The sequence below is a fragment of the Buceros rhinoceros genome, unplaced genomic scaffold (assembly GCF_000710305.1).
Source record: "Buceros rhinoceros silvestris isolate BGI_N320 unplaced genomic scaffold, ASM71030v1 scaffold19387, whole genome shotgun sequence".
NCBI classification, from domain to species: domain Eukaryota; kingdom Metazoa; phylum Chordata; class Aves; order Bucerotiformes; family Bucerotidae; genus Buceros; species Buceros rhinoceros.
In genome coordinates, this window is record NW_010422087.1 from 73,226 (window position 1) to 99,364 (window position 26,139).

At 40.6% G+C, this 26,139-nt stretch overlaps 1 protein-coding gene across 1 annotated transcript; it reads right to left on the bottom strand.

The window, feature by feature from the left end:
* Positions 1 to 26,139, bottom strand: AASS (aminoadipate-semialdehyde synthase). Its single transcript, XM_010139930.1, has 23 exons — positions 25,927 to 26,139; positions 24,647 to 24,823; positions 23,907 to 23,991; positions 23,104 to 23,171; positions 22,850 to 22,996; positions 21,767 to 21,845; positions 21,543 to 21,670; positions 21,226 to 21,374; positions 19,899 to 20,021; positions 19,636 to 19,747; positions 19,065 to 19,124; positions 18,910 to 18,977; positions 15,024 to 15,145; positions 9,679 to 9,808; positions 8,685 to 8,795; positions 7,276 to 7,384; positions 6,699 to 6,839; positions 4,629 to 4,796; positions 2,610 to 2,705; positions 2,048 to 2,163; positions 1,815 to 1,903; positions 1,298 to 1,474; positions 1 to 119 (listed from the first exon to the last, which is right to left on the bottom strand). Exons 1-23 carry the CDS (start codon positions 26,137 to 26,139, stop codon positions 1 to 3), a joined length of 2,787 nt encoding a protein of 928 aa, XP_010138232.1.

Sequence of the window (26,139 nt, forward strand, 5' to 3'; positions counted from 1 at the left end):
TTAGTGTTTGATAACGCTGCGAGTACTGTACACAATGCCTTCTGCCCGAACACGCTCAAGTATTGGTCCATAAACGTTCTTTGTCAACGGTATAACCATGCCTTTGGCATCTATTTCACCTGAAATAAAGGTAGGGGGAAAAAGTGTTGAGAGCTCTGCTGGCTTTACTCGGCAAGGCTTTGGTAACAGGAGAGCTGCCGGGCGCCTTCCGTGAGGAAAGGCCGGGGCTGCTCACCAACCCAGCGCAGGGCACAGCTGAGCCCCTCAGCCAAGACGTCGGCGCCTCTGCGAAAACGAAGCTCAGAATGAGCAAAACACTGCATAGCACTGAGGAATGAGAAAAAAAGTGTGCCAAACAGCCCCATGACACCGATGTCAGAGAAGGATGAGGGAAGGAGGTGATCCAGGCACCAGAGCAGAAATTTCCCTGATCTCCCTATTTTTATCTCACCTCATAAGCTTTTTCATTCTGTTTTCTTCCCCTGTGCAGTTGAGGAGGAAGAGTGTCTGGCAGCCAGCCAAGGTCAACCAACCACAAATGCAATTTGCAGTTACATAAATTTTTCATTTTTATATTTTTACATCTATATATGCAGATTTATCAACCCTGGCACTACATTCTCACGCAGTGTCAGTACTGTATCAAAGAACAAGGACAAACATCTGAAACACACAGTAGCAGACACAGCTTGAATTTAATTCCTAGAGCTGTGAAACTGCAGCTGGGCAAAAAGCATCTAGACTTCAAAAGTTTGGGTTGTGGGTTTTTTTAAATTACCACAACAACAAAAAGCAACAGTTTTTGCTGATTTCAGTTAGCCAGGAGAAGAATGAAGTTCTAAGCAATGGGAAATCACACTGCTTCCTTAAACGCAGTAATGACTAGGTAGAGTCTGCCTGTTTGTATACACACAACATGATCAGGTAATATGCCCCAGGCCTCAAACTTCATCAATCCAGAAAGGAATAGTGGAAGCCTCTAGTTTGTTCAGCACAGGTATACGTTAGCCCACTTCACTGTGGCACAACCAATTGTAATTTTGCATGCTGAAGGTCTCCTCCACACCAGGAAAACATTTAAGTGACTAAAAATCTCTGTAGATCAAGTAATAAATTAAGAGCTGTCACTGAAACATCCAAACATGCAGATTAAAAATTCCAATAAAGAAGACAGAAAAAGCTTGATAAATTAAAAAAAATGTACATATATACACTTCAGAAACACTATATGTCTGCATCCTACAGGCAGGAAAATAGAGGGTTGAAATACTGTTACTGAAGTCTCAACAGCACTTACCATCTAGAACCATCTTAGCAGCAATAGCCGTGGGATATCCTACTGTTTTAGCCATCGCAGAATACCCTTTGTTATCACCATAGACAACCAGATCAATAAATTTGTCTTCCAAATGACCAGAAGGATGCCTGAGACTTATTTCATTTCTCATTACAATCATATCTCTCTCTCCAGTGCCTAAGAGGAAAGCACACAAACTATTCATTACTTGTATTTCAGTCATATCAAGATGAGGTTCCTGGTGGGCAAGGCACTATACATACACAGCAAGTGTGTCAGGGAAGAGACTTAAGATTGCAGGAGGACTTAAGATTAAGGAGGACAGAATAAGAAGATGAAATTTAAAATGTAACAGGGAAAGAAAAGGATAAACTGAGAGTGTAGACAACATCACAGGACATTAAAAAAACCCAACGTGAAGGTTTATTAATGAAGGCGAACAAACTAATCCAATTAAGGCTGATAAGAACTATTGATTTGTTCCACTCAAAGCCTTGAAAAAGAATTTCTCACATACCAAAGGGCAGCTTCTTTTCCATGTGCTTTGCAAGAGCCCCCACAATGGAATCTGCCGCTGGAACTGGTTCGTCTCCCAGTAAACCTAGCCTGGCAGAAGAAGTGAGACAGGCTTCTATCATTGCCTATTAACAGCTTAGTCTCAGCTCTGTAACTTCCAGCTTGTTCAGCATACTAGTTAAACCGTCTCAACATGGGCCAAAATGGGTAGAATTGCAAAATTCCACTTTTTACCATTCCACTGCCTCCAGCTGACTTTTGTCCTTTTCCAGCTTGTTAAACACAGCTTCTTTAAGAACATGGTACTCAGCAGGCGGCTTAATTCCAATCAGTTTGCACATGAGCTCTTTCTGTATTAAAATAAAAGAAAAAAAAAGCTCCTGAAGGCCTGACATCTGCTCCCATTCCTTTTCAGTCATGGTTTCGAGAACCCACTAGGTTGATTAGCAGAAAATTTAAGACAACTCATAAAAACATTGTACAAGAGCTCTGAGGGTCATCTAGCCCAACTCTCTACTTGAAGCTAGAGTACCACCAGCATTCAACTCAGCTGTGGCTTTGTCTAGCTGAGTCCTGAAAGCCTCCAATGTCAGAGACTCCAGACTCTTTCTGGGGAACCTGTTCCAGTACTGTATTACTTTTCTGCTGAAGAACATTTTCCTAATTTCCAGGAACAAAAAGCAGAGAAGACCAGGATGCAATACAAGATTCCCATTGCTAAGCACACCCAAGCTTAGCAATAGGAAAAACATTTATAAAACAGAGGAAAGAATGCAGAGTAATCAGAATAACTTACCCAGGTTAGAGGTGGTGTGGTTGAGCTGAGCAGAGGATAAGGATCTGGGTTTATTAATCCTAGTTTTACAAAGCCTCCCATAGTTTTAGAGTATCCCTGGAACAAAAGAATAACATGGTTAAAAATAATGACCGCTTGAAACTGAGGTGAATGTTTCTCCTTGGTTTGGATGCAGTGGTGGACAGAATCACGGTCATGTTAAGCATTGTTCCTATGGTAGGACAGTAACACAATGCAGTGGGGTTCCTGCTACAGAGCAGTATCTTCCTCATCCCCTCTCCACCCCTCCCCCTACTTGTTCAATACCCTCTTTAATGATGACTTATTATTCTGCCATCGATACTTTCACGGCAAGTAGCATTGCTTCGTGAGATCAAAGAGCTAAGCTGGCCAGCACTAGTTCAAACTGCAGGACATGGGAGTGTGATAGAACACAGGTGGCCCACAAACAAACTACTGAATACACAGAGCCGAACACTGAAATCGGCTCACCCCAGTTTTACACCAGGGAGATTGTATGGACATCAGATAAACTGATTTTAGAGATAAGAAGCCTGTGTGTTCGTATCTTTCCTTCAGGAATATCAGAGACAAAACCAGGAGAGCAGTGGAATGGTATTTAAAGGAACTGCAAAGGCTGCAACAGGCTGCATGAGAAAAGAAGTCTCAACTGGTTTCTGCTCATTTTTGTTTGTATCCTGTTACAACTCCCACACAGCCGCTGGATACCTGGAAACACTTACACGCAAGTGACTAAAACACTCTACACAAGCAGGATAGTGGAAATAAAGCACCCTGAAGGAGGGCTAATTATAATTAGGCGCCATCTCCACCAGCTCTAGGTTATCAGCTCAGCTGGCCCTGCAGTGAGATCCTTCTGCGACACCTCTTTTTAAACCATCCATTAGCTCTCTGAACTCAATCTATAAATGACACTCTGAGGAGATGCCAGCCTCCACACTGAACAGACTGCTTTCTGCTCTGCAACAGAGCAGGATGTGCAAAGGGCCAACATTAACTTCTGCCCTGCTCAGCACTGTGACCTGGCACATAGGTCGCACGCAGGTAGAGGATATGGCAAGCCATTCCATGCAGCCCTACCAACATCACCCAACCCAAAGTGAAGAGCCTGCTTTGGGGGTTAGAAAAACATCCCTAACCCCAGAAACATCATTCCTGGAGCACACTCCTCAGGTCACCCTGACATTTTTACTTTCCTTGTACTAACATATACACAGAAGAAGAAAATTTTACTAGGAAACAAATGGAAGAGTAGATACTATCATATTAATGACAAGATATATGACTTCCACATATTTTCAGCTTCTGAACAAGAGGTCATATCTAGACTGACAAATAGAGAGCTATTGCAATTTGTAACCTTTATTCCCCCACACTGGCCTTCCATCTTCTTTTGCTAAGCAAGCCTCCCTCAAAGAAATAAAGAAAAAAATCCTGTTGTGTTGCAACAGAGGAATTAAGAGGGAAAGAACACACACATTCCTCAAGCCATGTACAAAACAACAATAACTTAAGCCTTGACATACACCCTAACTCAATAGATGTATCGCAACATACATAAAAGCTTCTTTCAAACCTTCAGCACGGTTTTAGGTTTATTTCTTCTTAAAGTATACTGACCAACAAGATAATAAAAAAATCCTGACAGATTTTTTTTGTATCTTCTATTGATCTGACACCATATATAGAGCCAGAGAAAAACCAGAATCACAGGTCCAGACTATGCAAGCTAACTGACCAGCTGCCTAAACCAAGTCAAACTATTTTTCTGTTTGGCAACAAACACCTGCTAAATAAACCAAATAAAGCTACATTAAAAAAAAAAAAAAAGAGAGGTGCTGAGGTGCTTTCAGTTATCTCTTGATTAAGATAGTGGAGAGCTCATAAATAGCAAGTACATAGCTATAAAACGTTGACTTCTAAATACACGGCTTTCTTGAAATGACAACATTCATCTCTTGAGGAAAACAATAGTTAATAAAAATAACAACAACTTACTTTGTACCTTAAGGTGCCCCTCAACAAAGTGTGAGCTGTTTGAATACCATATGGCTCAGCGTATTTTGTACTGTCTCTGTTAGGAAAACCTTCGAGATTTAATCCTGGGAAAAAATCCATCGGAGCAACAGAGTCAAGTAATGCTCCTCCAGCTGGAATATTGATAATCTAAATTTTGTGAAAGAACAGCCGTATTACTTAGGCGCACTGTTATTTGATTTATTTTACAACAGAAAAGATGAGGCATGCTCAAAATAGGAACAATATGCTTAGCGTTTCTGGTGCAAACAAAGGCCAAATCTACATAAAGCAGGTGCACGAGCCATTTAAGCATACGCTGCGATGGAGGAGCACGTGCTGTGTCAGCCATTACTGATCAAAGGACTAAATCAAGCCACATCCTTCCAACACACATTGTTAACTCCTGCTGCGTTTATATTAAGGTGGCAGGTTCCCACTTCACTTACACTCGTGTGATTTTGGAGGACCTCCCCAAACTACTCTGGTGTGAAGGGACATTCTGCCCACAGGCTCACTGCTTTTTGGTCAAGTTTTATTCTCTTCGTTTATGGTGGAGGAGAACTCCAATGCAAAGACAAGGTGGGGGTTTGTTTCTTTTTTTTTTTTTAACAATTAAAATAAATCAGGTAATATCAAACTGGTATAAAATTGCTGCCGATGTGTATCTTTACTTGCAGCTAAAAAGCTCAGAGAGAATGCATCACTGAAGGAAAACAAAATAAGATTGACCAGTTCTATTATCAGTCCCAATCAGAGCTCTGAACTCTGCTTCCTTTAAGCAGCTGATGCACAGATCTGCTATGCAGCATCAATACAAACTCATTTTGTGACTTCTGAGCAAAGGGGCAAGGTTTCCTTCTAGAAGGACTAAAGCAATGAAATCTGCAGCAATGCCAAAAGATCTTACTCTGTTTGTCAGACAAGATACCGTGGAAGAATCCTGAACAAGAGTCAAAGGCAGCAGAGGATTTAGTGGCAAGGAGGAAAAATTGCACAATTTACTGACAAGCTCACATAGTGCTCTCATAATGAATCATTCATATGCATGACCTAATTTTTCCTAGAAATGGGTGAACCAGGTCAGAATTAAATAAGAAACATTTTCACATTCTCCCAGAAAGCCTTTCATCTGAAACTCATAACAATGTGTTGTTGCTTTTTAAATAATGATCCAATGTACAATCGCTGAATTTCTCCTTTCTTACTGCAATAAAGAGCACTAGAGCACCACAAGTGTCATGACAAAACATCTCAAAAGATTCCTCAGTTTTGCAGATCAAAAAGTTTAGGTAATTAGCTAAACTTTACCGTGGTTATACAAGGCAGTCTCCTTGACATTTGAAGAGTCCCTGCACGGTTACTACTCTGAGTAAGTGGGAGTGATCAGATAGGACTGGGAAGCAAAAACATCATAATGGCTTGCAATAGCTTTGCACAAATCAGTTACGATCTTTCCATAAAACAGATGCGGTGACATTTGCTAAGTCTAACGACTCCTGCACAACAGCAAAACAGAGCTTATAGAAAAACACATCACAAAGCACTGCAAACTTTCACAAAACCCACTCAGTGCATTATTGGTATTACAGATTGCACCAAAAGAAAAATCAAGAGTTCTGCTATACACTGTGTAAGTACAGAATGAAGCTGTTTGGTTTACAAACATGACTAGACAGAAAAGCAAGCAGAAGGCTGCACACCTACCTTTGTTTTGCAGCAGCAAAGACAGGGCAATTAAGTGGCAAAAGCAACAAGCAACAGAGGTGGAAGCTGAACCCAGAACACCAACCTCAATGCAGTGCTTTAATGCTTTAGGAACACATTCCTTCTTTGCAATCAGTTTCCATATAACAAGAAAGAATTAAGCTGGCAACAGCTAGGCCCTGCCACGCTCCAAACGTAGGATTAAGTGATGTATGCAACTTACTTAGGCAACTGACTGTCACTGGCTTGAAAGTAAACACAGCATCTTACAAATGCCAATATCCCCCCTACCCCAACATCACCCTCTTTATCCAGCTTTAAATTGAAATGTTAGGAGTACTTCACCTCTCCATTTTTTAAATACGTAGCAGATTGAACCGTATTCAGCAACACTCCTTGGGGGCTCCAGCTGAACTTGTATCTCAGAGGATTGTCAGAGTGCTCTGGAGCTGGCAGGCCACCGCAGAAAGAAGTGTAGGATACAACCTGTCACATTTATCCACAGGACAGAAACAATGAAGAGAAGATAGAACAGGACGCAAACAGAACAGAGCTGCCATGCAGGATCCCCATTAGTTTTTAAACCTTCTGTTGATGTTACTTCCCAAATGGGCCAAATTAGATCTACAGTGGACAGGGGAAACCAAAAGAATTTCACTGACCAATAGTGAAATGACAGTGTCAAGCTGTCACACTGCAGGCACTGTCCACAAAGGAGAGGAAACCAAAACATACACTGGAGCAAAGCTGCCTTAGTTGATGGTCTTACCAGTTGCATTAGTCAGCACCAAATTTCAAGCATGAGAAAAAATAAGGTGTCCAGAGTCCGTTACACATCAGTCACATGCCCCAAAACTGGCTGGTGTTAAAGGAACAACTTTACTAATAAAATCTTGGCAGAACTACGCACTATCAACCTTACCGTAGCACCAACTTCTTTTGCCTTGTCAATACATTCCTTCGCCAACATATGGTCAAGACCAGGATCCAAACCCATTTCACTGATAACTGTAATACCAGCAGCTTCCACACTAAAAATAACAGAAATGCAGAGTTTTCAGAACATTGACTATTACCAGCCTTTTTTTCAGGACATTTGTCCAACAAAGGCCCAGTGCACTTCCCCAAGCATGGTAAATTCTGGGCTCTGTCTGCAGCTTGTGGAAAAAAACAGAAGCAGGTGTTAAAACCTGATCAGACACTGACAACTGTCTAAGAATCATTGTAGCCCTGGTTTCTCTTACTTTGCTGCAACATCTAGGGGCTGGTGGAAAAAGAAATTCCTACCAGCTACCCCACATCCCATATTCTCCTGGACAGCGGTACAACACAGGAACGCAGTAACGCAGAGGACAGCACAGAGCTAGTCATAATTGCCCTAAACAGCTCCTGCAGGAGCAAGAGGTTGAAAGGCTTCTTTCCCAAATTACAAGCATTTGGTGTTTCTTTTTTTAATAGTTGCCTACACTCCCAGAGCAGCTCACTTATCACCACGAACTGAGGTGATTTATTTTATTTTCAAAATCACTTGTGTTTTGACAAATAAGTATCTCTTTCTGTTTTTGTTTTTTTTTTTAGAGAGCATGACAGCAAGAAGCAGAGGAGAAGCCCCTAAAGTCTCTCTCATTGTCTGCAACACTGGTTCTCTAGCTACCTAACTTTCTGTTTTGCAGAGCCACAACATGTACAATTTTCATCTCACTCACTTGAATTCACTTCAGAATTTCCAGTACCATGACTGAGGGGAGCATCTAGATGAAGCTCCATGACCAAAACAACTTCCAGTCATATAGAACAGGACAACAGAAACATCACAAGAAACACTGAGACTAATACAATGGGCCTGTCCAAAAGAAGGTGGCATGAAGGAGGATATTACTGTAGGTACAATAAGCCAAGAATGAGTTTTTATTTTGGGAATGGGAAGAATGACAAGTGAGCTTGCTGTCACTGCTAGAACAGGGCAGCCCAGCTATTCAGCTTGAATATCAGCCCAGCTCAAAGATCCTAATAGGTTTGAGGGGAGGGCACATTAACATGGAATAAGATGGGGCATGCAGAAAATTATGTTCCAGTGTTCAGAGCACTAGTCTGACCAGACCGGGGTATGTGCTCATTTCTCTGCTCTGCCACAGCCTCCACATGCAGCTTTGGGGAAAGGTACTTAGTCCTCTGTCATAGAAAGGGAAGGAGAAAAAAATGCAGGAAACAGTGATTCACAGTAAGTATTATTGTGTAATGCACTGCAAAATACTGCACTTAAAGGAGGAAGTGACACCAGAGAGACTACTCTCTGGTGACTGCCACCAGAGAGACTCCTCTCATACCTACCTCTCCTGGAGCTCTTTCATAGCTGGTGTTAAGTAGCTGGCTGTTACCAAGTTCACTTTGTTGTCAATACATTTCTTAGCAACCAAAGGATGTGCTGAATACGGCAGCAAACTACAAATGAAGGAGAGTTATGCAACATCAATATCCAAATGGTTACTTACGCTGTCACTGGGAAGACACAAATGGTTTTTGATCGCCTACAAAAGAGCTCAAGTAAATGCAACACTCATACCTGCCTTGCCCTGAGCAATTTCACGCTTACATAAGTGAAATGCCACCTTATCAGAGGAGCACTGTTGTATGCACTCAGAACAGGGCACAGTACAATAGGGGAGTCATTGTCATTCTTTAGCCAGCATCTTTTGTCACACTTCCCTTTGTGAAAAACAAACCACTGACCTGTTTTCAAGGCCACCTTCTAAACAGGCATGCTGGAGGTTTAGAAGACACAAAACTCTAAAACCATCCTCGAGAAAGCTTACGTTACAATGACCTAGTTGAAGTACTTTGAGAAAAGCATGCTCGACATGGAAAGGAAACAACACTCCTGACATGCGTGGCAAAAGGGGCAAAATGGCAAGGACTATAAAGTCATTTCCTCCCCTGTTTCAATACCTGAAAAGAGATGTTTCTTAATGGAATATTCAGGAGAAATGACCAAGATGTCAGAATTTTGCCTCCTCTTGCGAACGTGCAAATTTCATCCCCAGGAACACATATGCTGGGGGACACAACCGCCCTCTCACGCTAAAAAGGCTGTCCATTTAATTGGCGAACACGTCTAAAGCGATGCTGCAGTCAAAGCCCTTTGAAAGTCCTGATGCCCTGCTAAGTGAGAAGGCAGTGGCCAGTTGTAACTATTTACATACACAAATATGACCCTGGTTCTTGGATGTTAAAGAAAAATTACCATGTTGATTCAGGTCAGTGAACTAGGAGGAAGAAGCAGCATGACTTAGGGTGAAGCCTACCATGTTTTACACAGAATTCTGACCTGATTACGAGGTTGTGTTTCGTCACCAAAGAGGACAACTTATCTTCGTGCTTAATGACATCCATATGAACTGCAGTAACGTTGTTGTATTTTTTTGTCAGTTGTTCAAGCTGTTCCTTCATGACAGATGCTGTATTAAACACAAAACAAATCAACTTTTACCTAAAAATGAAGGTAAATCCAAAGCCATGTATATATTGTGCTTTACACACACCTCCTTCTTCCCAAAGAAAAACAGTTGCACGGATGTTTTCCTGCCCTAACTGTTCAAGACAACTCAGGCATAAAGCACCTTTCTTCCCTCAAGTAGTCAGTTTTAGTATCAACTGCCAATGCCAAACCATAGCAGCTATAACTCAAGAACAAGAATCTGCAAAGAATACTTACTCTCAGAAATAAGAAGCCACTCACTGCTAAATTGTGTAATGAGAACAGACTTTTAACCAATTAGAAACATTACTTAAAATAATTAAAAGTTGTAACTGCAGTTTTCCTATCAGCAGACTACGTCAACCCAAATTATTTATACAAAATTGGAAGCCATCTCCCTTCTTTTCCACTCTATGAAGAAGGTCTAGAACATGAGATAAAGGACTGTTAAACATATCTTTGTGCAGTGGGGCAGACCAGAACCCGTGGGCTCTCTTGCATCATGTGCACATGTCCTCCCAGCATGGTTTTCTACAGCAGGACCGTCTGCACTTGCCAGGTAACTGAGTACCCACGTGATAGGAAAACAGATAAACTAAAGAGAAAGAAGCACGCATTCACACCTAAGTGTTCTTCAGAGAGAGAGAAAAAAAGTCAGCTGAATGAATGCACCTCTATGCAGAAATGTGTCTCAAAAGTGTCATTAACTAGTTACAAAACCCCATTGCTTTTATTACAAGATATGCAGGGTTATGATCCACCCCAAAAAGCATACTCCCATGTCTTCATCTCTGACCCCTCATTAAAACCTGGGGCAAGGTATATTCTAGGTTTTAAAAAACATACATACTGGAGGTTCAATCTGATACCTCAAATGAACACCTGCCACCCTTTGCTAAGTGTCAAAATGCACTGAAAAAGACATTACAAACTTTTCAAAGAACAAGTGACCAAACCACTGACAGAAGGAGAAAAACAGCTTATTCTGGAATCCTTAGAAACACACTGCCGGGTGCTGGTCGACAGCTGGCTGAATACAAGCCAGCAGTGTGCCCAGGTGGCTAAAGCGGCCAACAGCATCCTGGCTTGTATCAGAAATAGTGTGACCAGCAGGGGGAGGGAAGTGATGGTCCCCTGTACTCGGCACTGATGAGGTCACACCTCAAATACCGCGTCCAGTTTTGGGCCCCTCGCTTCAAGAAGAACACTGAGATGCTGGAGCACATCCAGAGAAGGACAACGAAGCTGGTGAAGAGCAAGTTCTGTGAGGAGTGGCTGAGGGAACTGGGGTTGTTTAGCCTGGAGGAGACTCAGGGGAGACCTTATCATTCCCTACAACTACCTGAAAGGAGGTTGTAGCAAGGTGGGTGTCAGTCTCTTCTCCCACGTAACAAATGATAGGATGAGGGGAAATGGCCTTAAGCTGCGCCAGGGGAGATTAGGTTGGATATTAGGAATAATTTCTTCACAGAGAGCATTGGAACAAGCTGCCTGGGGAGGTGGTAGAATCCCCATCTCTGGAAATGTTTAAAAAACATGTGAATGTGGAGCTGAGGGATATGGTTTAGGGACCCTGGCAGTGCAGGGTGAACGGCTGGACTCAAAGATCCTAAAGGTCTCTTCCAACCAAAATGATTCTGTGATTCTGATATCTTGGATCTAGAAACAGATCAATTAAAGAAAGTGTTTGAAGATAAGGAATGCAAATAGCAGTCACACAAGAGGGGCGCTTGGATGTGTACGTTCAGGCTTGAGAAAAGTTTTAGAGAAAAATAGCAAGAAAGCGGCCACAGCTATAGTAAACACTTCTACTGACACAGGAGAAAGTGGCTCATCTAAACTAGAACAAAAATCCTGCCATGCAAGGTCTGGGGAAAACAACATAAAGATGATCAGCACGAAAATGTAACAACAGCTCTACTATGCCCAGACTTTGCAGATCCTTGCAAATCTTTGCAGATTTAAACCTCATGTGAAAGAGAATAATTAAATAGCATTGAAACAGGCAGAAGTTTTGTTCTTGCTTTGACTTTCATGTGGAAATACAGAAAAAGCCTGTCTGGTGCTTCCCAATTTAATGAATTCCCAATTTAATGCATTGCACTGACCCTCAAGGGAAGATTGCAACAGAAGAGTTGTATGCCCAATGCGTTTTAAAAGTAAGCTGGCTTTTGGATTAGGATCATCCTGCCGAAAAAAAAAAAACCCAAAAAAAAAAACCCACTCTCAATTAGTGCAACAGTTTATCTTGAGGCCTGAAGTTCTCTAGGTCACTATGCGGTACATATTTTCACCTGGTTTTAAAAATGGTCACTTATCTAACCTGGCCAAATAAATGCAGAGATGAAGTATTCAGTCAGTTTTAGATGGTTGTAGTTATTTCCACAAAAGCACAAACTACTTTGCTGAAAAGCAAGAGGCTGACTAGAAGCCCAGGAGGAGAAAAGTCCAAAGAGGAAAATTTGTTTTTCTTTTTCAGGCTGTGCTTGGTTTAAGTGAGACTGGAAAACCTTAACTAGTTTTAGGGGTTTGATGAACACACAGGTCCAACACAACTAAAACACATGCCCAGTAAAGCTTACCCCATCTCTGACTCTATCTAGCCACACATTTATAAATAAATCTGGTTAAAACAGAAATCTTTCAAAACTGTTTCAATACATTTTAACAGAATTCCTCTTTATAGCCAAGAACAGCCTAACAGTTTAAAACAAAAACAATTCACATCGTTCTCTATTTTTAACATAACAAAGATAAAAACATTAAGCTTTTGCTTAGGCCAAATATGACAAAAGGCCCAAATTTAACCTGACTAGTTTCAATATTTACCTATGGCTTAGTCATACCAATCCTGTACGTGCTAATAGTAGCACTAAAAGGGAGACATCCAGTCTCCACCTGCCTCCACTGGTTCCTTCCTATTATCTTGCTCCTACTACCATCAGCACTTACCATTGTAAGGGAAGCAGAACTGAAAAAGAGATCCAGCTTAAAGCAACCAGTACTTGCCACATCTGACTAAAAGTGAATTGGTTTCCCACCCGGGTCAGCACACTGCCAGCATAAGGACGGCAGTGGGAATTGGCAATGGGACAGTCAGGAGAAAGGAGAGGGCAATGAAGGCAGCAGGTGGGACACAGGCTCACAGAGAATTAAAAGCATCTGTGCCTCTAACTTAGGGCCTTGTTTCTTTATGACCCTTCCATAATCAATGGGAAATAAACACTGTCAGAAGGTGATTCTCAGTACTCCACTAATCAACTTGTGCCAAGAGAAAAGAGCTAGGCAAAATCACCTACACATTCAAACCCAAAAATATTGATTACATGAAGGTTTCCCAATTAAGATTTTCATAATTTTCTTTTAAAGTGGTGTAGCCTAACAGTAGGGAAACAAATCTGCACTGTGATGTGCATTTTATGCGTTCACCTACCTGCCTGCTGTCAAATATCAGACAAGTAACATTTTTGTGTCTCTTTCCTTCTGAAGTTTTTCCCATGTGTGCTGTAGAAACTGCATGTTTTTAAGCTACCCAGGTAAGAGGCACCTGCTATGTTTGCTCAGTGCTTGGCAAAACAGATTTTCAACCAGGTTTCCCTAACTGCTACTGTATTGCTGGGACTAGATCTATCCTCCATACTGATGAGGAAATGGACACCGCACAGTGCTGTGATCCTTCCCTGTTCTCTGCATCAGGCAATGCTAGTAACAAGGGAGCAGCTTCCTCAGAATTCTCTTCTTCCTAGTAAATCTTTTCCCAGGGATTAAAAGTACTGTGGTTATCACTGCAAAGAGGAACAAAAGCATCCAAGTACAAAAGTAGCATGAAGGGAAAAAACAAACCAAAGCAACAAAAATAACAACAACAAATCAACAGAAATACAGCACTAAGTTTTAAAGGAAACGACCTCCCAGCAGAGTCTCTTTCAGGCAATACAGATGAGATCTTAAATCTGAAGTCACAGAATCAGGGTAAAGTCATCAGGAAGAGTATAGAAAAGTGTTTCTGAGATGCCCAGCCTGAAATATGCTAGAGATAAAACCAAACAAGATGAATAAATGAGCAGGTGTGTGGGGCTGATGGGAAGGTCAGGGTCTGAAGGTTTACCACCACCATACTAGTTACAACAACAGCAGAAGCTTCATTCATACAAATGTCTATAGAAACATCTTGTTGTTGCGTTGTGACAGTACAAACCTCCCCCTGCCCACCTGTATTGAGCCTATACAAAGGACAGAGTTTGCAGTAGCCCGTGATAAGCAGCTGAAAACCTCGTGCACTGAGCTTGCACAGAAGAATGGGCCTTGCCCTGCCGGGGATATGGGCGCCCAGGAGTCTGAGTTTCATTGAAGCCGCATCCTGAAAATGACTACAATAACACTCGATCGGGGTATAAAGGGGGTCTCGCCGGAGAGGCATTCAGAGTTTTCTTTCCCTGGCTCTCCTCGGAGCAGCGAGCTAGGCAGAGAGATCTCTCCCCTCGAGCCTGGACGTTGGCCGAGTGTATTATTAAGCGAGAGATTCTCCTATTAGATAGTGGAGGGTGTGCCTTTGTGGATAATCTTCCCCTGGAATCGAGTGAAGTTTTACCCCGGTTTTCGGTAAGCAAATCTCTTTGGTATTACTAAGGCGGAGGTATTCGGATTTCAATTTGGGCTGGTGTGCTGTGTGAAATCTACTTTTCCTTAGTGTAAGCCTCTCGATTTGTATAAGTGATCGTGCAGTGAAAATCTCTGAACCGACACCCCTGAACCTGTCAGGGGAAACGAGTGCCTAATATCTGATTACAATAAACCTGTGCTTTTTAATTTATAACTGTTCTCAGTCTTGCTGGTACTTTCGTGACATGCATGAAGCTGAAAACACAGCCAAGCACCCTCGAAACTGACTGATTACCTACAAAACTAATCCAAAGCCCAAAGCAGGTTAGAAGGAAAAATATTTCTAATTTACCTATAGATTACACATGTAAACAGTAACTTTAAATGTAGCTATATCATCTTCAAATCGATTATATAAACTCAAAATGCTCAGAAAGCTATAAAATCCTTTTCTGCTGTGCATAATAACATGGATTTTCTTTATCTGTTCTCAGAGCCAAACCCATTTAGTACTTATGAGTAAAGTTCTGCCATGCTAGCAGGTTTAAATAAGACATAATTTTTAAATTAAAAACAAGCAAAGTCTTACATACCAACTGTGATGTCAATGTTGGAATCTCTGGTGAGATATTCAAGTACAGGGCCAGAAACATATCCAGATCCAAGCACTAAAACTCTCTTCTTATTACCCATCTTCAGCAACTGAGCGTGCTCCCTAGGAGGTGTTATAGGCACAATTAAAATCCACACAGAAGGAGGAAACCGTAAACTGCTAAAGCTAACAGAATAAATATGTTTGAGTAACTCTATAAACCAAGAGCTCTATTCAGACCAGGAGTCAAGTTCCTGGCTATCTAACCCAAGACTGTCTAAGTGCTGCCTCCATTCTTCTGCTGTAGAACTTCTAGTTTCTTTAATATAAACATGACCAAATCCATCAATATCTCCACTGTTTCTCTACCTGCCACTGGCTGTTCAACAAATTTTTCTTCAGTTGTCACTATGTTTCTCCCAACGGCAAATTACAGTAACCTGATCACGTGAGGACCACCATGCTATGTCATTTTAAGCTGTCTGAAAGGGATTCCAGGCTCTGCCTTGCTCCCTCTACACCACAGGTAACTGCTGAAGTACACAAATCATGCTGGTGAAAGCGTATTTTAGGTAAGTTATACTAGGTTCATATTAGTACATCATAGGAACATGACAGTCAATAAAAGTCAAATAAAAGCTAATGCCCAATTAAGAAATCCTGTTTTCACACAAGAACTCAGATTTGAAAACCATCACAGAACGTTTCAACCAAGCTTCTACTACTTATGTAAATAAATTTAAGAAGTAGCTCTCCTGTTGACTTGCAACATAAAGCATATTCACATCAGATTTTGGGTTGTTTTTTTTTTTGCCAACCAGAAGAACGTAGTTCAACAGTTGTTTAAATATGCTCTCATAAATAGGAAAACACATTTTGGTTATTTATAATTATTTTTCCTTTTAAAGGTGTCTGTGCATTCAGTTGTAAAATTAGGATTGTAAAACTATTTGTCTAAAGTACCATAAAAATGCAGATAAAAATTATTTAGCAAATAAGATGTTCTTAAAGCACTTTTTATTGTTCAAGAAAAGGAAGCTATTCATTGTGCTTTTGTTTAACCTAATTAACAGAGATTGAGGTTTCACTTTTCTTATCACATATCCTGAAACCAAATTTCAATAAACAGGAAGGACCTTCATAGTTACAAACTTACAGGAAACTTCATAAGGGCAAGTTCCTCGAATTCCGCTTTATCTACTAAGAGTTTACACAGGCATATACTGCACCGTGGATTACGCCACAGGAAGAATCGTGACCTCTAGCTGACAAGCTCATATCTTCTTTGCTTAAAGCTATTGTCCTTAGAAGAGAATTAACCATACGTCTACTAAATGATGTTTTGTTCAGACCTTTCTGGGGCTTCACATGCAATTCATAAGTCAATTTTTGGTTGTTTTTTCAGTTCAGAAATGGCTATAATAATGATGGACGGTGTTGCAGCCTGCCAGTGCAATACCGACGAGCATAACAAGAGCAGTATTGCGTGATCTCAAGCATGGCATGAAGTACCCAAGTACGCGTGGGGGAACGAGGCCTCAAACAATAGCGCTGAAAGACTACCCTGAGTGAAGAGAGTTAAATCAACACCAAATACACCTACATCATCCGTCTGAAGTACACTCCAGCCTACTAACTGTGTCTGAGTAATTGTAAAGCTTGAATTACTCTCCACAATTCCAGACGTTCTCCCTTCCTCTACTTTCAGGCTTAATTAAAATTTTTTTTTTAAATCATTCTTTTCAATTCATTAAATGTGAATAGCAGGTACTAATGTGCCACCTCTCTAATAAATCTAAATTATTACTACAGATTACTGTACATTTTGACCTTCATACAAGCTTTACAGATTTGATTTTTTTAAAAAAGTTAAATCATTATTTAATCCATTCAGAGAAAGCCTCCTAAACCCATCATATCCTTTCATATAACAAACCCACAGATACTTCTCCTATCAATTCTAATAGAACATCTTCTTCCACAGCTACACCCTCATAGGCAAGGGAAGAGAAAGAATTCCTCTCCAACTTTTGCTTATAGTGAGCAGCAGTGGCAGGCAGCAGCTTGGAGCAACAGTGTTGATGAAGGGGACACTTGCTATATGAAAGCAAGCTGGATTTTGCAATCAAACTTCTCACCATATTTATTAAAAACTTTTCCAGCATCTAGAAGGACATCACACTTGGATCAAACATAGCACGTCTGCTTTAGAACAAGAACAAACATGAGTTGCCAAATGATCCCTCAAGAGTGTGAACAGAATCTACACAGTCCCAGAAAATTATGCCTCAGATTATGCCTCTTCTCTACATACAAGTTTAAATATTTCAGTTAAACTATGAACAAATAACAGTAATACTTAGAGGCACACATCCCTATGCCATTGCAGCTGTGGATGAGCAAGTAGTAACAGATATAAAGCAAGTAAAGGTGAAAAGATGGAGCTTCTGCATTCTATAATGGCACCCAAGACAGTTCAGCTCATACAGTCTGGCTATCCTGTCTGAAATGTTCACAGGCTTTCAAAGGGTATAAGCAATTAGTCTAAATGGAGCCCTCAGAAACTAAACTAGACACAGCATAAAACTTTGTTACAGTAACAACACAAACCACACAATTCCTACAGGCTCTAAACAGGAGCCTATATCTAGCTAAACCATCACATCTTAAGCAGTAAAATCCCTGCTTGCATTTGCATTATCTCCAAAGCGTTCAAAGTAAAGGAGGGTATTGCTAGCTAGTCTTGCCTTCCTGACATCTAGCTGAATAACACCAACGAACAACTGAACATCACATGCAACACACAGGTCTGCAGAAATATCAACCATCATTCCCAAGAGGGTTTTTGTGGGTAGAAGTCTCTAGATTCTCAGAGTAGTTCACACAAGACCATGCAAACAATCATGGAGAAAGTGAAAAACACACCATTGTCATCCTGTTTGAGGAATAAGAAAATTTGTTACCGAGACAGCCTCTTGAGGTGGTTTACCAAACAGCAGACAACAAAAATCACTGTGAGCTGAAGTCTTTGAGAGGCAAACGGCATGTTAGTCTGGGTGGAAAACGCACAAGTTCATCATGCACCAGAACTCCCAAAGTTGCCAAAGGAAATCGGGGAAGTTTGGCAAGCAAAAGTCAACACATCGTGCTTGTAGTGCTCGTGGTCAGACCAATTTCAGTGCAGCCGGCACTGACCATGATCATTTATTGCCAAGTTCACATTTTTCATATGTAAACTATAGGTGTTTGTTAATAGTGGGGAGCAAGGGGAAGGGAAGGGATAGCCAAGTTATTTGTATTTTTGTTAGCTTAATCCACTCAATGCTACTTCTTTCATATTACCACTGGTGTGAAACTACTTAGCATTTTGACGAGGTCATAGCTAACGCTGTAGCTACAGGAATATAATGAAAAGTCTGAGTGTCTCACAGAGGCTCCTGAATACATCCAGTCACAGAACAATGCTATAAAGCACAGCATTTTAGCCATACTAGAGGAAACTAGATCCAAGGTGTATCAGAGAGCCTTTTCCCTCCAGCCATTCCTTTCAAAGGACTGTATGTTACATCCACTTTAAAAGGGCAAGGATTAACAGAATAGCACTGGCATGGGGCTGTTTCTGCCTCTGCTAAAACAGTCTTCATAACATAAGAAAGAGAAAAATTGCAACTTTCTCAACTTCAATACAAGTTACTAACATATGTTAGTGATTTAGGCAATGTACACAAATAAAGAAAGATCAACACAGAAGACATTTAGGCACAGTGCAATATAGCCGTGTTCCACCAAAGCATAGGAGTAAATAAAAGCAAAAGAGGACGTAGAACGCAGACAAGATTTTTTAGAAAAATCCTGAACCAAACAAACTTTAAGAAGCTATACGTTACCTGCTCTCCCTCAATTTCTGGATATATTGATACTTAGCTGTCAGTGAGCCATTGGATGCAATCACTGCCTAGAAATACATGAAACAATTTTTGAGGATTTTTTGTATGTTTTAAAGCAGAGGAAGACAAGCAGAGTGCCAAATTGCAGAACTTACATTTCGAACAACAGGTGAGTAATTCTGGCTTTCAAGAGGTTCTGAGCCGTCTGATAACAGCTATGGAGATAAGTTATTTCAACTCAGGTCATTTGATTTCCCGTAATTTATTTCAGAGAAAACTTCAAAGTTTTAAGCCACATTAAATGCATGCAACAATATCAATATCCTGTAGATCTGAAATCCTGGCCCTGTTCAATGTTATTTGACTTGTATGAAAATACAGAAATTCAAACAGCAGTCTGATTGTGAGAGATTGTTGAGAAAATCAGATTTAGACATCTTCTGCAGGGTCCAGGAGCAATGAACTACCTGCCAAGGCCTGTTTCCTGCCTACAAGAGTGTTCTTGACAAATCCCTAAGACATATAGGTCACAGATGTCTCGTTCACATGTTGCTTTTTCAAAGTATTGCCTCAAGACTTAGAAAGATTTTTCTCTTTTTTTTCCAAGTACAAAGTCAGTTATGTTCTACAGCAGATTCCTTTTGAATGTATACGGGAGACCAGAAAAGCAACAAACAGACCAAAGTCCAAATCTTTTACCTTCTTGTTGGACACCTAAGACCTTACCATCTCTTCAATATACGGGAAAAGCATATCGCCAAAGTACTCAGTTGCTTCTATAGGAAGCTGTGCTGGCAGATTATCGATGGAACACATCAGAATCCCAGAGCCTTCAACACTGAAAGAGAGAACACAGCCATCCTAAACTACTTCCCCTTGGTACATGAAAGGCACCCCTTTCAGAAGTGTTTTAAACACATGATTTTTCAATATAATGTTTCACTGTTTGAATTTCAGAGGAAAGCAGGAAATATTAAAGTATCTCCCACCTGTCATGAATAATATGCTGGTCAGCATCATACATACAAAATGGACTGTCAATTGTTGTGCATTCTGTCATAAATTCTATAGATCCTCCAGTATCTGCTGAAATGTCACATATTGCCAAAAGTCTAAAGTGATTAAACAAAAAAGACAAAGGAATAGAGCATTATCCGTATAAGAAACATAGATATAAAAGATCACAAGTGAACAGGAAACTTAAAAAAATGTGAGAAGATCCATCAGACTTGTAGTTTCATCCATCTTAGAATCTGGTCCTACTGTAGTTATAAGGTTTCCATTCACATTGACAGGATCCATCTATCAATGTAACTTCTCAAAGACCAGGAGAATCCATTCATCTATCACTTCTATTGCTCTGTGCTCCATGTGCTGCCAACACCTTCCATTCATTATCCATTGTCCTGGTTTGAGTTAGAACAGAACTCATTCTGTGCAGAGATTTTACTAGTTTCCCCAGGCTGTCACTGGGCAGTCCTGCACTAGAATAGCTTCATCATCATGACGGGAAACCTAAAGAAGTGGTTGCTTCCTTCCAGTTCACAGATAGCTCGCACAGGTAAATCATTCATTAGTCTAACTCACAATCTCTGGCTCCACTCAAGGTTAACACTGAAATTGTTTATTTGTCATGTGAGAGGAAGAAAAGCGATAAGAGTGGCAGGGAAGAGACAAAGACTTTCTTCCTCACTAGGATACATTGCCACACCCTCCTCAAATCCATCCCCAGGCCAGTCTCCCAGAGAACTATTACAAAGGGCTATTAGGGAAAGGGTTGCTCCCACCCATGCTGAAAGAAGACTAACCCTGGATGCGCACCCCACGTTCCATCCTTAAAGCTACTCACGGCTGTGAAGCATTTCCACTACCTGCAGCACAAATCAGAGGTGCTGAACTTGTATTGAACTTGCACAAGCCAAATGACAAGGTAGAGGAACTTAACCAACAAACTCTGCTCAGGCATAGAAACTTCTAGCAATAATGGTGCAGTAGGTACATTTCCCAGATATCACACTCTATACGATTCTGCACAAGGATCTGTGGCAGAACTACCTTTGCAGAAAGACAGGCAGTACCTATCAATCATTTGTACTGCAGTGTTTTCAAAAACTCCAAACTGTGAAAACAAGACTGCAAAGCACAGAAGAACAAAGGCAGAACCAATGGGGCATTGTTCTTGCATTGGGACATGCAAGAGGAACAACACCTTTTGGAGGAAACAGAACCTTTTGGTAGATACTGTGGTGAAGTTGCCCAACATTATGATTTAATCACGCTGATCCCGACTGTTATGAGTGAACTGAGGTGTCTTACTTGTGTGGTAACTGAGGACAGCCCTCTGTTGAACCAGCAGCAGATCTAACTGGCACCAGCAGGTTTTGAGCATCCTGTCGACTTAACAAGCGAGGAGTATTTTGTTCCCAGTATATGCCATTAATTAAACAAGTTGTGTAGGGTGCAACCTGCAAAGAAAGTTACAGATGCCTGATGTTCTCTTCTAGTACTTTAAGAAGCTGAACACACCTGGTCTAGTGCTTCAAATGCTCTTTCAGTCAGTGGATATGCAAAGGTGTTGTAACTACCAACACTCAGTGAAAAACCCTTCGTAAAAGAATAGAAGTGATACTCACATCAGTGTTAAAGCGAGAAGTGTAAAGTTCTGGACGTTTATCGTAGTCTGATGGGTCATATAGTCCATCATGCTTCCTTACAAGATGATGGTGTCGACTTAACACTGTCCCATAGACTTTTCTGAGGTCTGAGGTTAAAAAACAAAATATTTTTTAAAAAATAGCTGTTATACTTGTACAAAAAGGGTTTCAGTGCTTTCAATCAGTTTATTGTCACAGCATACCTCCAGATCTGGAAACTTCCTTTAACTCATGTGGTTCCACAAACTCACATGGGAGGGCATTGAACATTTCTTGAGCACCCTGTAAACCATGAAGCAGGATTCAGAATGAACAGAGAAATGTAAAGGGAGTGTAACAGTGCCCATTTGGTGTGTGAAAACAAATATAAAACTGCCACACACAACCTGACAGTCTTGCTAGAAAGTATTTTCAGAGATATACAAAATCTTTCACACGTATCCCTGCTTACCCAAAACAAAGCTGCCTGGGCTCTCTGTACAAAGAATTTACACCACTTCCCACTACTGCTCTGTCTGACTCACAATCCAATGCCCAGTTTACATTTTTAACAGGAGAGCAGGGAGCTCTCAGCTCAGCCACAACAGATAGTTTTGCTGCCACTCTGAGGAGCAGTTTCTCTTTAGGGAAGACCTCTGAAGCCACTCCTCACCATCCAGGCTGTTCTAAACACAATAAACTCCAAGATGACTTTCTCGATGTACTGTGATTATAGAACACAAGCCTTACAGACACATCGTCCCTTTGTCTAGAAAGCACACATTTATACAGGCAGTGAGTTCACATTACAGCTGGAGCCTAGTTAACTGATCTTTGTTGCCAAAAACAGGAGTAAGCCCTTTACCTATGCTGTAGAAAATAGCTCTAAAATCCAGCACTTGTAAGCCAAGTCAATGCTTCAAAAACAGATACAAGAACTCACTAAGTATTAGAAAAAATAATTTTCCCCCCCATACTTTAATGGGATGATTAAATGTACCTTGTGAGCCCAGAGCCAACAGAGGGAAGAGAAGGAGACAAAAATCATGCAGGTCAGAAAGGAAAGAGGAGCAGTAAGACTTAATCCATTTTTCATGGCAAGAAGTTACTGTGGTCAGCCTTGTCAGGCATGAACTCATCTTAAAGACATTAGTTTAAGGTAGTTAAAAATTCTTAATGGCAAAGGAAAACCTATAGTCCAAGTAATCAAAATAAACCCATCAACCCATTTAACCAGATGTGTATCACATGCCAAGATGTTCTATTAAAAATAATAGAGTATTTCATCTTGAAGACAGAATTCTTACCTTAGAAACATTGCCAGTGCCTGTAAACACAAACGTTAAGGGCCCAATTGACTTTGGCATCAATCCCAGTGAAATTTCATACCCAGCATCCCGTACTGCCTGCACAGCCTGACTGCTATTCCTGTAGTTATGTGCCATCCCAATGTGCTGAAAACAAAGGCACAGAACCATCAAGATATTTTCCAAATTCAAATGCAGATAATTAGCAGATGCCCAAATGTCATTTTGCTAAAGAAAAACACATATACTCTTACCATGAAGGGAGTGTGATGTCCCAGGGCTAAAAATCTTAATCCCAATCCATGCAGAATGTTGATCATTCCTTTTGTTAAAAAATAAAAAAAAGAAAAAGAAAAATCAGACTATCACTGTTAACTGTGAACATGCACAATTAGAAACTGCAGAGACTGCCTAAAATAATCCTGGACCATTTTGCCTGTGTTTTAATATTGATACTTTACTTCTAAAGAATCTATATAAAAACCAGGGAAGGAGAAATTCAGTGGCAGGCCATGACCTTAAACCTGCTCTTGGCTCACATTATGCATTTCAGTGCTATTTAGTACTCGGATATCCTTTCATGAGATGTATCCACATCACCAGATTCCAAAGAAGGAGGTAATAAAGAGAAGTCTCCTGAAGAAACAGAGTTGAAGTTCAGCAGAAAGGAATGAGAACCACGTCTCATGAAAATCAGTGTAAATGGACAACGGAGTGACAAATAGATGTTCAAACTCGCAGGACTGACAGCAGCCATTTCTTTCAAAAGCCTATTCAGTTGATCTCTTGATATTTGTCTTCCTCAGGTTAGTTGAATAGACTAATGGATCTTCAAGACAACATAAAGTAGTAGACTTGCCAGGAATCCACAGGACTATTTGACATGTCGTCTCTTCAAAATCAGGGAGCACAAAACAGAACGGAAAAAAGCTCTTAAAAGCAAGAGTTAAAAATGCAGTTAATGCATTCCAAGCCTCAACTTTCAGAAAACACAGATGACCAAAAGTATTATGCGAAGTTACTTGTTGCAAGCCTGCCTTTACTTTATGCACTATACCTGCTACACCAGCCCACTTTCCAAAGGCCACAACTCGCATTCCTTTATGATCAACCATTTTTTCATAGTCAAACAGTCGAATTTCCTGAAAATACATAGCAAACTGAGTATTAAAATTTTCAGTGAATGCAGTCAGTGGCACGTTGCTCTCCTAGGAACTACCTTTTCATCTGCCTTCGTCATCCTTCATGATAGAGGCTGATGGGCATATATGAGAAAGGCAAATAATTCATAACAATATTTAAGTATAAAAATAACAGTCTAAAGGTTGCATTGAATTCCTGCTTTGAAAAGTCTCTATGCTGCTTGTGCACTCTTGGCACAGGGCTCCCCAACAGACCACTCCAACTGCTGCAGACCCATTCACAACCTCTGCCAAGAGGCTGCTTATTTCTGAGTGAACTGGCTGACTCTGTCCTAACGACCAATACACACTCTAGCTTAATAACTTTCCAGCAAGCCTTTATGTCTACACAGCATGGACCTCTCTCGAGCATACCATGCTCACGACTCACCTGCCTTATACACATAACCAGAGTAGCACTGCAAGCATGAGATGCTCTGAGCAAGAAGTACCCAGCTCCAGGAAAGGACACTGAAAACAGTCCCCTTTAGCTATCTACAAATATGCACGGTGAAAGTAACCACACACGGCAGCAAGCCTTCAATCACACTTCAGCATTCAGCTCAGTTTCTGCCCTGTGAGAACAGCCAATTATCTTTGCTATGACACAATTTACCTGTCTTAGAATCTCATCCAAAAGGGGCATGTTTGCCTCTTGGGCTTTAATAGTGTGAGAGAAGAAGGCATAGTTCTTTTTAGGGATTAATTTGTCCTCTGGAGGTCTCTTCACACCTATTATTAGAGAAGCCTCGGAAATATCTTCTTGAATAATGCCACCTGCTTTGACGTAATCCTATGAAAGACAAAAATCAAAGGAAATTTTTGTGAGGTTTTTTTTCATATTCAGACCTCAGCACATAAGCAACTAGAAGACAGGACAAATAGATAATTCTACAAAGCAGGAACAATTACCACATGTGATAGGTTCATAAACTTCTTTATCAAAAGGAGCATCAAATATCAAACTGAATTTCCATGCTACTATCCTATTACACAGGGCCAAAACACAACTACGGGTTAGTAGAATCCTTCATCTGAAATTCATGGACTACAAAAAGGATATTTTACTACATTTGAAGTACCTTAGATTATTCCAATAATGTCTTGAAATGTCTTGAAATACTGGAAATAAGTTTAGAGAAATCTGAAAAATTAGAGACTGATGATATGTGATTTTATAAAATTGTACAAGACTAAGTCCAAGCTGAAGAGCAACTTCTAAAAGAATGCTTTTCCAAATAAAAATTTATTTTCGTTTTCCGTTATCTCAAAAACATACTAAAATTCCAGTTTTCAATACCACAGTTGTGTGCCTAATGTGATCTATGCTTTGGTGAAAACCAGCACTGTGCCTTAATTAAAAAGGTGATAGGTGCAAACGATCGCTAATTCCCTACTTATGTTTCAGCTTTTATCTGTTGGCTCAGATACCTTACAGCAGAGTATTACTGCTGCTACAGGAACTGTAAAAGCACTCAGTCCTGAAGCCCACAGCATTAAAGAAAAAAAAAAAGCCTCTCTCCTCATTCTACTTGAGGAATGGGACTGAAGCAGGAACAGAATTTGCCAGATTCATCTCTCCTCTTTTTTTTTCTTTAATATGCTTGATTTTGAGGGTGTTGCCTCCATACAAACTGCAGACAAAACCACCAATGTTAAATGAATTCCCAAGTTCATATTCTAAGAACACCTAGAATTTCTTCAGAGACATATGAAAGGGCAAGACAACTACAAAAACAACTCCAAAAACCCACCAGTAGGGCACAACGACTTTTCATTTAACAACAAAATTAATAACATGGTTTTTCATATATATCCTTTGAATATGATTTTTCCTGCGCTAGGGTTAATAACTGAACTACGGTTTTGCTTATCTATCTCAAAATGGGACCTTACCTTTTCATGGAACGCTCTCCGGTTTGAGGGCTGCACCAAGACCTTGTACCCCATCTGTGTCAATTCCTTAATGTGTCTTGGGGCTAGCGGTGCTCTTCTTTCCCATGCATTAACATCTTCCCTCCGGACTGCCAGCACAGACTTATGATGATGCCAACACTTGGCATGGTGGGCTGCACACCTACCATTTGTGTGCCTAAAGGCTCGGAGCAT